The sequence below is a fragment of the Eretmochelys imbricata genome, chromosome 6 (genome assembly GCF_965152235.1).
Source record: "Eretmochelys imbricata isolate rEreImb1 chromosome 6, rEreImb1.hap1, whole genome shotgun sequence".
Taxonomy (NCBI): domain Eukaryota; kingdom Metazoa; phylum Chordata; order Testudines; family Cheloniidae; genus Eretmochelys; species Eretmochelys imbricata.
The window spans coordinates 76157168-76170342 of NC_135577.1; the positions used below are offsets into that span (position 1 = coordinate 76157168).

The 13175-nt window shown below is 38.0% G+C and overlaps 1 protein-coding gene across 1 annotated transcript in view; it reads right to left on the reverse strand.

Annotated features, from left to right (window-relative positions):
• Window positions 1-8182: 8182 nt before the first annotated feature.
• LOC144265882 (neuroendocrine protein 7B2-like) overlaps window positions 8183-13175 on the reverse strand; it is an 84459-nt gene continuing 79466 nt past the window's right edge. Inside the window, exon 4 of the mRNA XM_077818936.1 lies at window positions 8183-8278. Within this exon, the coding sequence (XP_077675062.1) occupies window positions 8183-8278 (96 nt within the window). The remainder of the gene's footprint in view (window positions 8279-13175) is intronic.

Sequence of the window (13175 nt, forward strand, 5' to 3'; positions counted from 1 at the left end):
GGAGCGGGGAGTCTAAGTCCCCAATCCTGCAAAGAGTTATGCAGGTGCTTAATTTTACATTCAGTGGGACTACTCAGAATAGAGAAAATTAAGCATATGCATAAGTTATTGTGGGATCTAGGCCTCAGTTTGGAGACCCTTACTGGAAAACCCTACATTTATTTGATATACTCTTCTTTTCCCCTGTGAAAAGACACATTAGCTTCACTGTGCATGTTATGATTTAGAACAGGGATTCTAAGTGCTTACAGAGTTAAAAGAAAAAAATAATTAAAAAAATTACAAAATCTGTATCTTTTATCTGTATTGTTACCAAAAATCTCCCCTTTAAAAAATTGCCAACAACTTTTTCATTTCTGGGAAACTGCACAGACGAGTCTGGGGCCAACTCTTTTGTCTTTGTATTTCCAACTGTTCTGGTTTACTTCTTCTGTTTCCCTGTCAAAAATTGCTCTTTTAGTCCCAGTTTAGCTAAGGGTGATGGGAAGTTTACTACTTGATCTTTTCCCTTATTCCAGTGTTTTGAATTGTAATTAGCAGTTTCCAGTACTCAGGCTTTATTCCCCAAATGCAGGCCCTTTTACGGAGCTGCTTAAAGTAATGAAAGAGCTGTCATTTCATTCCCCACGAACAACTGCCTGTGCATTCCCTTTCAGCTGCTTTCATCCTCAGTCTAGTGAAATGAAATTATACAAATTATGTGACATTAAAAATACCTGCAAAAGTGTAAATCCACTTGATGCTAAGAGAGCTTCTGTAAATAATTTAGGAACCTTTATGTAGGTGTTTGCAATGAATCAGTTATCAAACATTTTGGGCTTCTGGATGCACTTTTTAAAAGTTGTACAGTCTAAATATTTTCCCCTAGGGAAACCTTAGTGCCCAAAAGACGTAAGTGAAGAAGTCAGCCTGCTAGTGACCAAATCAATCACACTTCAGATCAAACTACAGAGGGGCTTTTTGGTTTGGAACCAGATAGAACTAGGAGCTCTTGTGCAGAAGGTATTATTTCTTTATATGGCTTCAAAATGAACATATGTCTAGAAAAAAACCAAACCAAACAGCTTTCCCTGTTTAAAAAAATATTACGGCAAAGTTAGAAAAAAGAATCCTTTGGAGTCAGCCAAGGTGAAATCTATCAAATCTATGAAATCTAAAAAAATCATAGCTACTTTCTGCCCCCACCATCTAACTGAAGGGGACAAGGAAGGTGGGGTGGTATATTTTCCTGCATTTAGGGGGAATTCATCCCTTTCATATGGTAAGCTCTTTTGGCATGAGAGCTGTGCCTTCTTTGGCTATGCCTTCACAACAAAGCTATCTTGACATTAAAGCCTAGTGGAGACAAGGCACTGTAGTTTTTACCTCAATGTATCTAATCAGGGTAATATCTTGGCCCTCTCCTGCAAAGGGATAGCTCCATCTGAAATGGGAAGTGGATTCTGGGGTATTTCTTAGGCAGGCTTGATCCTACAAACAGGTGCAGTCCCTGCTCCAGGGTGTAGTCCCACTCACAGTACAGGGACTCTTCCTGCAGTAAGCTCAAAATCCTGTCTCTTTCACCAACAGAAATTGGGCCAATAAAAGATATTACCTCACACACCTTGGCTGTCTCATATCTGGGACAAACACGGCCACAACAATGGTCATTTGTCCATTCAGTTCAGGACAAAAATTGAGCTTAAAAGTAGACAAGATTTATACATTTAAACTCAAGATTCAGTGGTCTGTAAATGAGTGACAACAGTCAGGGAAGGAGAGAGGCTCTTTGAGGCCATTAGCAAACAGCTCATGATTTGTTCTTCTTTGTGCGTTCTCCTTTGCCTTAGTCATTTTACAATGAAATTGAGCCACTGATTCCCACCCTTGGTTTTTTTGGAGAAGATAGTCGGATGAGGAAATTTTGCAATTAAATATAGAAGACACCCATGTCATGTCCATGTATTGAAATAAGAGTTTGATTCTATGAGTTAAGTGATAATAATTATGAACTTTGTAATAGGCAAAAGATGATTTAGATCTCCCTAGTCTTTCAGCCCAAATCCCTATATTTCCAACCCCTAAACCCCTCCCTTTCCTCTCCCCCTACCCAAGTCTCCATCCAAGAAAATAGCCAGGCGAGTTTTCTAAGCTCTTTCAGCTCCAGTTGCTAATGCTGCTGACATGGCATCCACAATCATTTAAGATTTGTAATGCTGCCATGTGTTCAACACATGGCCAGCAGATATTCCTATTGTCAAGAATCACATAGTCATTGGAAAGCAGTTAGCATCATAAATAAAGCAAACATGATCAGATACTACATACTTCCTCCTCATGGTGAATTAGGATGAAGCACTGGAATTCAACCCCATTCTTCAACTAATGGCAGAAAGTATGAATGTGGGAGATCTGGTACTGTACATATCTGGGGAATGATTTACTTAACTCTTTCATTGTTCCACAGAGAAACAAGTCTGTTTGGAATGCATGTGTTTGGGTTGTAACCCCATGTTAGCCAGCCATATCCCTGGGTGTATAGAGGATGGGGGTCTTGACTGTAACCATTCCACACCACATCTTCTATTGCAAGGTATTTTCCTCTTAAAGTTTGCCTTTAAATAGTTCACTGCCAATGGGTTAGTATGTCAGAGAAGCTTGTCAGCATCAGCATGGGCTGGATTCCATCTTTAATCATGGGGGGTTTATTTGTTCAACCAGGATTTAGAGGACTAAAGGCTTGTGCGTGCCTAAAAGGAAGGTGGGAAGGAAAGAAGAACTGGGAAGGGGGAGGGAGTAGCCACTGATTCCTACTGAGTGAAATGGAAACTTTTCCTAAGGGCTTTTCTCCCTTTCTGGAGCAGATCCTCAGCTGAATCAAGTTGCTGCTATTGTCATTGATTTCAATGGAGCTACAACCAAATTTATACCAGCTAAAGATTTTCGCTTTTGTATTCAAGGGGTTTTCCCTATCGAGAATCATAGGGCTGGACGGGACTGCAAGAGGTCATCTAGTCCAGCCCCTTGCACTGAGACAGGACAAATTATACTTGACCATCCCTGACAGTTGTTTATCTAACTTGTTCTCCAGTGACAGGGATGACAGCTTGTTCCAGTGCTTAAATGCCCTTATGTTTACGTTTAAAGGGGAACAGCAGTGCTTTAATTAAAAAAAAAACAAAACAAAAAACCTGAAATCCTAAATCATTAATGCAACACCCGTGTAGATTTTAAAATGATAAATAAATACTTACTAACAGAAAACTGTAAGGCTGCTTCCCTTAATTTGTAGTAGGGGTTTGAGATGTGGCTGGCCCACCTACAGGAAGCATGACAACTTGAACACAGTTCTTGCTAGGTAAGTAAAGGAGGAACAAATTTGCAGTTAATTTGTTTAAAACTGTATTTGGCAATTTTTAATGTACACACACAGCACATACACACAGTGGGACTTGGGCACTTGTGCAGGATTGTTTTTGTTTTATGTTTTTTTAATTTCAAAGCATTTCCATTCTCCTAAAAGGATTTTCCTTCCCTTTCAAATTTGTATAGATCAGGATGTGTGTCTAATTTCAGAGAGAGGCAGTACCAGACCCTACTGACCTGAGACACGGGGGTGAGGTGTTGCATGACTGCAGATGCTATCCTTTGCTTCACTGGCATCCAGTGTCATCCTGCACAGAAGAGGGAGTAGCTCCAGAGGGAATTTAAAGCCTGGCTGTGCTGCATCAGCTAATAGAACAGTAGTAGACATGGATCGATATTTGATATGGATCGATGTTTGGTTTTAGTGGCTGTGCCCTCTGTATCTACCCACCTTCCCAGTCTCTTTCCACACAGCACATAGTAAATATATCTGCACCTGAGAACTTTACAGCAATTTAAACTCTTTGTCCCATTCATCTAAAAAAAACCAGAGATCTGATCTCTGGTCTCTTACAACAGTGTAAATCAGAAGTAATGCCATTGAAGTCAATGGATTACACCACTTTTACACCATTGTAAATGAGATTGGAATTGTACCCACCATCTTACAACTAGAGCTGACCAGAGAACAACAATTCCATCCCACAGCAACTTTCGAGGTTTCAAATTTGGTTTTGGTCCACATTGAACAAAACTTTTCAAATGTGTTTTGTGAAAATGGTATGGGTGGCCAGAGTATTGAACTGGTATTTGGGAGGCCCAGCTTCATAGTCCTACTGTGGTTGATTCAGAGCAGAGTTTTTCATCCCCGATCACTTCAAATCATGCTGAGCAGGGATTTGAACCTGGGTCTTCAACATCAGTGCCCTAACTGCCCAGCTGTCATTGGTCTTCCCTGCCCTTTTCCTTGCCATTCCCCCAATGATTCACACAGCTGAAAAGCTTCTTGGCAAAAGTAGGGTTGTACGAAGTGATATAGGTCTCTGTAAAATGCTGCAACAAAACATTTGTTTCAGAAAAATGTTCTGACTAGCTCTACTTAAAACCCTACTAAATCTCATCTCACACTAGCTGGAGCTACTACACAGTTTGTTTAAAGGTCCCTTATCAGGCACCGAATAAGCTTGTCAAAACGGACTTTGTTTAGATAAACATAAATGTGCCAATAAAAATAAATAATATCAGTTTACTCATTACCCATTCTTATATTATTTAGTTTGCTTTGCAGATTAGCCTCTTTATATGCTTTTCTATTGATTTGATTAAACAATTCTCATAATCTTAAAATGACAAAAATTCCTGATTGACTCCATCAGAGCAGAAATATGGCATGTCTGAGGAAAAGATATTGAGGGGTCTTTATTTACAACTACAGTTCTTTTTGGATCTTTGGTCTCTTTTGATTGTGAAAGGACCTGGCTATCCCATTTCAGAAAGGCAGGCCATACACAGAGCTGAAGATAGAATTGTTAATCCTGTTATCAAGAATACAAAAGCCACAGGTTACAGTTTCTCAATAGTTTTTTGGGGGGTGTCCTAATTTCAAGTACAGTCAAGAGGGCTTAATGGACTCAACAAATTGCCATGAATTTGAGTTCATTTAACAGGTAATTCCTTTAAGGAAGGTTTACTACTTTGTGGTAACATGAAGTTTAAAAAAAGATAAAAATCTCCAAACTCTAGAACTTGTTTTCCCATCTCCACACAGATCTATGACTGAGAGACGTTCAGCTTCTCAGGCCTTGTTGAAGTTGTAAACAGTTATCAGGCTGTACCTCAGCAGTAATCTAGTTGGTGTGTGGTGCCTAATTATCACGTCACCATGTAGTGTGGATAAAGTGACTGAGGCCTGCTGCTCTTAAAGGAACCAGACCTGAGTTTTTTTGATGTTATTAAGCAAACCACACATCCCACCCTTCCCTTTATAAGCTATGCATTTACAAAGTACAAACAACATGGAACGGCATTAAAAGACTGAAAAATGAGTCACTTTAGTGGTTGAGTCTTTAATCTGAGAAGTAATTAAATGAGCTTCCTTTATACGGTAAAGCTGGAGAGCCTGTAGAACCATTTTTCCTAACAGTGGAGAAGGCATTGTGGGGGGGCGGGGTTGGTAATCTGAAGAAACACTCTTCCAGCTTTATGGGATCTAAGGGCATGGAAATGCTTCAGCCAACTCAAATTCTGTCTGTCAGTGTTGTTGTAGTCCTGTTGGTCCCCGGATATTTGGGAGACGACACAGGAGAGGTTATATCATCTATTGGACCGTCTGTTGGTGAGAGAGACAAACTTTTGAGCCACACAGAGCTTTTCTCCAGGTTTGTGGAGCTTGAAAGCTTGCCTCTTTCACCAACAGACGTTGGTCCAATAAAAGATATTACCTCACTCAGCTTGTCTCACTAGAATTCTGTCTGGCTGCAGCAGCAGCAGGCAGGACAAAGCTAGAAGTTTAGGGATATATTTTGGGCCAGTGAAATCAATAGAAAGTTCTGCTCTGAAACTGATGGCATGACTTATAGCCCTTGGTTTCTATTTTAGAGCCAATATCTGGTAATGAAAAATTTCTTTGTACTCCTGGTCTGAATGGAGAATAAGCAGGAAAACAGGCTAAAGGGTTGAGTAAGCTTGATAAGTAGGAAGTATGGATCTGGCTCTGTGAAATCCTGAGTACAGTCAATGTCTGATGAAGTTTTTGGGAGTTGAGGTTGCTCAGCATCTTGTTGCAAGTGTTCAGCATCTTGCCATATCCAATTACAAATCTCACCCTACAACATACTCCCTTCAACTCAAAGCTTCTGTTCATATATTCTTTGTAAGAAACAAAAGAATGTGAAGCAACTCATGATGAATTCAAATGGTAGAGCAAATTCTAGAGTTTTGCAATCTGCTTGCAAACAGTTTGAGAGAGGCAAGAATCAGTGAATAAATAATGCATTATTAATTCTAATAATACATTAGCTCTAATTGCTACAATAGGAAACTCAAATTCACTTCAATCCAGTTTTTGGAAATCTGGTGAACCTGCATCTAACCTCAAGTAGAATTTCAGCTCCTGTCAGTCTTGTACCTAGTTTATGCTGTCTAATCTAAGTTGTTCAGCTTTTTTTTTTGGTGAGGGGGGTATCTTGTCTCACAGGTTGAGGTTTCATAAATATAAGGTGAACCCATTTACTATAATCTCTGGGCCATTTGATATGTAGGAAAAATACATATCAAGTGTGTAATGTGGCCTGTGGGGTTGGAAAGCAATGCCAAATACCTTCTAAAAGTAACAAAATTTGATCTGATGGCCCCATCACAGCTCACCTGACTGGAAGGTGGGTATCAATTTGTTGGTTTAGGAGGGAAACAGCATCCTCCTGCAGTCCACCAGAGCGACAAGGGCTTTTGAGATGAGCTAACCAGTGGTGGAGCACCAAGGGTTAGGCTGCTACACAGGAACTACAGATTTTCACCTTGCTTCTTGCACAGGAGTATTAAATGCCCATGGAAAGATGATGGTCCTTTTTCACCTTTGTTTTTTCTCTTGCAGCAAAGCAAGTAATTTACGTAGCCTGATAAAGGGTTTACCATTGCCAGACAACTGGTAAAATTGAAGGCCCAGGGTGAGGCTTATTGATTAGCCTACAGCTGGGAATCTCATCAGCACTATAGCCCAGTTTGGATATTTAGAGGTGCATGTGTTGACTCATCATCAGTCAGCTGACTGGCAGAGTTGTAGTGACTCTATTGTGACGAGGCCGAGGGTCATACTGAATATATAAAGTTCTGTGTTGGGGCCAGGTAGCATTGGTACCTGTCCTGATTTTTATAAGATTATCCCTGTTTTAATGGAAGGGGGCCCTGTCCTGGAATTTAGGCTGACAGGACACCTTATGTCCAAAAACAATGGAGAGCCTCCCACTTACAAATAAGCTACATCTGACACGAGATCTTTGTTATCATACACAAATGTCATTTTCCTCAGTCATGGCATTCCATAGGAGTATGAATTGAGCCACTTTTTAAATGTACAAATCCAGTAGCCACTTGGGGGAGGGGACACGGGGGGCATTAGATTTCATAGTCTGCAAACTAGAGACATACCAGCTGGTAGCCAAGATGAGTGTGAGTGTCTGGGAAGGATGAGATAGTGAAATGATAAAAACTGATCAGGAAAAATACTTCAGTCTGTAGATTCAAACCACAGTTTTCTAGTTAGCATGGCAATAACTAAGGCAGATTATCCTCCAAATACTGTGGAAAACGTCACTCTGTAAACATTGTAGATTGCTTGAATATTTATTAAAATAGACCAAAAGCTGAAAGTATCTGGGTAAAACAACATTTATCATTACTTTAGTTTGTTAAATCACAGTATCTGTGAACTAAAAAAAAAAAAACCTATAATTTTCATGTGTCAAACATGGGAAAATATAAGAATAAACACTGGAATTAAACTGGGCAATTTTTTATATCATCTTCCACTTTACAAGCTGCTGTTTAATGCTATTAACTCACGTTTTTTAGTTACTAAAATGACTAATATTTTTAAAACGCACTCCATGACTAAAACAAAAACAACTAAAAGGTCCTATTACCATAATTTAACAGAAAGCAGAATCATAGTTTCATTATCCAAGAGAACAATGTTATAAATACATCTGTTTTTCATCCACAATTATATAAATAATAAACATGCTGCCATTTGCAAGGATTTTAATAGCTGATTATATGTAAGCAATATTGTGATCTACGGGAGGGTGGCATGAATTTTCATCATTCATTTTCATTGTACTTATTCGGTGCCCTTGTCTTCATCTGAGAAATGAGGAACAGACTTCTTTGCTACAACGTTGTCCAGTCTCTGGCCTTGCAAATATGGGTTCACACTCTGAAAAAAAAAATTAATTAAAAAGATACTGATTAGGAATGAGAAAATATATCCTAAGGTAACTAGCAATAATGGATATATAAAACTATGCTTACTGATCTGAGTGTCAAATGTAAACTGATAGATTGTCTTCCCAATGACCTGTCAGTCAAGCAGACATGCCCATATCATTACTCTTGGAATATTTGTGCCCTCCATGTGATTACTCTACTGTATTTGTCACTGCTCTAGTGATTCCAGTCCAGCGTAGTCTAGTTCCACTATATGGAAAATAAGAACCCTAAGCCTCTACCAGACCAGACCAGACCATTAATATATTATATGTGTTTTATCCGAATAGGAAAATAAATCAAATGAACTCTATGGATTACTCACATGCACACAGTGTTTATGTGATTAGATTACAATAATTTGTCATGTTTAGTAAAAGTAGGATATAATATAGTTCCATCACGCAGCTTTACAAATCTTTGGGGGGAATGTTGACACAAAGCTTATTTAGAAAGAACTGATTGACTTGCAAATGTTAAAACTCATTCTCTGGTTGCCAATTTTTCTTCTCAGTGCATGAAGAACAAATAGCTCCCAGGGAAAGATTTTAATATTTATAAATCAATTTTTTCCCTAAATAAGCTCTAATGCAAAAAATAATCCATTCCACTAAAAAGAAAAAAGTCCTTGTACCTACTCTGCAATCCTTCAAGGTGGAGAAATAAATGAGAGGATTAACTAGAAACTTTAGTATAATCTAAATAAAATGCTAATGTCTTGATTCTCTTCTCTTCAGTGGAAAAGGGGGACTAACAGGGAGCTGGAACTATTATCCCCATTTTATACATGGGAAACTGAGGCACAGGAAGGCTAAGTGACTTGCCCAAGGTCAAACAGGAAGGCTGTAGCGGAGTGGAAAATTGACTCCTTGTCTCCCAAATTCCATGCTAGTGCCTTAGCCACTGGGCCATCCTTTCTCTCATATGAGGATGATAAGCATTACATTCCCTGTTAAGTCAGGCAGCATGCAAACAGAGAACATCTTTCTTTCTTTTTGATCTGCACATTTCACTAATCTTATCTTAAAGTGCAGTTCTACTATGTAAAACTACGCTACATATCTGCTCCCAGAGGCACATCCGCTTACTTTACTGACTTACAATAAGTTGATACTTTTTTTCCCTGTTAGCACTGCAAAACCAACAAAAGTCTAGGAGAGGGAGGTGGATATCCTTCTGGGTCATGTAGTAATCATCAGAATTGATTAGTAAATTCTAACTGCAAAATGTTTATGGCTGGTGATGTGTGAATCAGAAAGAACTCAACTTGACTTCCGGCTTCCTGATTGAGATTGCAGGGTAGGAAGTTAGAAAAACAATTTTTTTACTTTCTGCTTCAATTATTCCAAATACAGACTACTCATTTTCTAATAAATATGGAACCCCTGCTGCCAGTGTGGAAATGCACTTTACATTTCAAAGTCCTATTTTCTTCTTATGGAGAAATGCAGCAGCAACAAAGTTGAACGATAAATACCTTTTCTGAGACAGAGGAAGGGACAGGAGCAGTGAGAGAAGTCAGGGGTTAGCGAGATGGAGGGTGCAAAAATTCTGTGTCATCAGGAGAAGAACCCATTCAGTTGAGTTTGTGACACATCTGGATGCAGAATAATGGTCCTAATTCTCCTCTCACACCTGGGGTAAATCAGTAGTAACTTCACTGAAACTAACAGAACTACATCAATTATAGGGACAAAATCTGCTGTGATTTACACCCTTACAGCATGTTGACACAGGCAGCTGAGGGCAGAATTCTTTTCTATAGGGATCTAGCATTGGTAGTGGATTTTACACATACCTATTATGGGGAATTCATTTTTTAAAATTCAGTTTGAAGGAGAAATTATCCATGTTATTCAAAATCATTTCCTATGCAAAATAAAACCTATTTAAAAAGCAAGTTAATATAATTCTTAGATTTTACGGGAAAGCTTTTCACTTGAATACATCTTCTGAATGCAATGCAGCTGGCTGTGATAGAATAATAAAATTTAGGCTTAGCGGACTTTTATGGAACCAGGCACTGTAGTTTATCACAGTAATGTCTTGACTTCAAGTAGTATTCTAAGTTATAATACAGATGTATTAGTCCAATTCTTCATTTCAGCAATAGGATTTTACCCTTTTAATCTTCATCAGCGCTACACAGAAACAAGATATTAAAATTAAAACAAGTTGTGTTCCGACAATTACCCTTTTTCTTCTTTTTGGTCCACCCTTTATCTTCTCAAAGAGTAAATTCTTATTCTACAAAAAAATACAAATATGGATCAAATTTGGTTAACTCTTCTTTTAAGGCAAGACTATGTTATTTAAATATTAGCATATGAACATTTTGGAAACTAGTTTAGATCAGAATGTCATGTTATTGGAAAGATAAACCACAAGGAAACATTTTGATTACTGCAGCTATTAATACAATATTTTGCTATTCTTCAGGGATAGTCAGTGTCATCAACAATTATAAACACAGGCATATTAGACAGTCTGAGATGTTATACTGTACTGTAATTTTTTGTGTGTACAGGGCCTCAGTGATCAGGGAAATTATTATTAATTAAAAAATACAAGGAAGTTGGGATACCAGTCTGTTGTAGTTCTCTTCCTTTCTTTTGAAATGATAATTGTACTTGTTCAATATTTTTCTTTATATATGTTTTCCAAATTCCTTTTAAAAAAATCATTATCTTAGTCACTCACACTATTTCTGTGAGTATTTTATTCCATATATTTACTATTCTCTATGCAAAAAAGTTCTGCTGAAATTCTTTCAGTGCCCAATCCTTCCTTTGTTTAAATAGTGCCCCCAATAAAGCTTCTAAAAACCATTTGGTCTATAACATTTTTAATAGAGTGAACCTTTTAAAATCTGCCAAAAAATGTCTTGGCAGAAAGGAAAGTTATGATGAGGAAAAAAATATGACTTTGTGACCACAGTTTGTATAAGTGTTTCCACATATTGCTATATTTCATACAAGTAGTGAACTCAAATAAGGTCTGGAATATCAGACACATGCTCAACAGATTTTGTTTCAATTCTGATTATACTTTAGGAAAAAAAAAAAAAGAAGCAACCTGAAAATGCAATGAGAGAAGAATTACATTTTTAAAGGCAAACAGTATATAAACAATGCCATTAATTCTGCTATAAACAACTGACCTAACATTGATCATGTAAATAGAGAATGAGAGACAAATTCACAAAACATTTCTACCCTCTGTGCAGCCTTGATATGAGAAAAACAAACATTTTGGAGAGCTACAATGACATCTGCCAAAACTGTCTGTTTTGTACATTTCATGTTCATTAAACCCAAATTCACAAGGCATATCTCTTGCCCAACCTCAACTATTTCATCTGGGGTGTGCCAGAAAGGCAAAGGAACAGAGAGTAAATTGGCCAAAGAGAGACATTCTTGGCTACAATCATTTATGCAAACTCACTTGGGGAAAACTTCAATTTAACATTTTTAAAAAGGCAGATGTGTAAATTATTCCCTGTAGGAACCAGCACATCATTTGCAGTTTATCTTCACACACTGTTTGACCTTATACTTTTCATTAAGGGGGGAAAATAGTCTCTGTCGTAGAAAAAGGGGCACGGCTACTAAAGCGAACACTTGTATCAGGCAGGCAAATTCCTCATAATTGAACTGTTCTTCCTCAACAAGATCATATTTTGTTTAGTCTGTTTGGAAGTGATTTAAGACCATAACTTCCATTTAAGTATAATGTGTAGCACAGAGCAGATAGGGTTATGATCTAAGATTGGGTTCATGTAGTAACAGCAAATCTGAAAATATGTGCTTGTGAAGGGGCATATGTGTTTGGGCCTCAGAGCAGCATACAGCTTATACAACCTGGTGGGTGGATGATTTCTTTCCCCTTCTCTCTGTGCATTTTCCTAGCATCCAGCCCAGTTATTTAGTCTGAGCACTAGGGTCTGAAGTGGAGCCTAAGTACTCAAATTATAATGTTTGTAACCAACCTGGGTAATGCCATAGATGGGTGCATGGGAGGTGGAATCTCTTCTTAGATCTCATTGGTGATAATTTCAAGCCAATGAGGTTGCCCAGCTCCACGCTTTAGATTTATATGATCATTTAGCAGAACTTACTTAAAAGGAATAATGCAATAGCAATGTTGTACACTTACTACCTTGAGGAATATTTTTTATCATTCAATTCAGAATCTCCAGGTCACATAGTCTTCATGTCTGAAGTTTTATGTACAGTTCCAAACAGAAATATAGCACATTGAACTGAATAATCTGTTGTTATTGTTCAACATTAAAAAGGGTCAACAACCCTTGATGTAACCCTTCCTAATAATCATTATTGCTGCCCCAATGTTTAGAAATGTGCTTGAGCAAAAAACATAATTGGTGCTCCTGATTATTACAATTGCTGTAAGTCAGTTATTTGATAACAGGCAGTTAGCATGCACAATTACCATAGAAATGCACATATAGCTGTGTACATACGTTTCTAAAAATCTATTATAAAACATCCAAATGGCTTCAGAATCTGGCTGAAAAATTATCAAAGTCCTTGTTCTTTAGATGGACTATCCACTGATGAAAAGCCAAATGGCAGGGTGTACTGCAATCACACCATCCCTATGTTTTGCTTAACGGTTCCATTCTTGTGAGCAAACAGTGTCAAAATTGATGAGAATCCCTCCCTCTAATTCAGCTGTGAATTACACCTCTTTTGTAACATTTCATGCCACCTGCCCCTGTTGAACAGCAATTGCTTTCAGCTATACTAGCCTGGTAGGGCTGCCATAAAAATATGAACAGATATCATCCCCCCATTCATTAAAAGGTCCTCACTTACTTACATAGA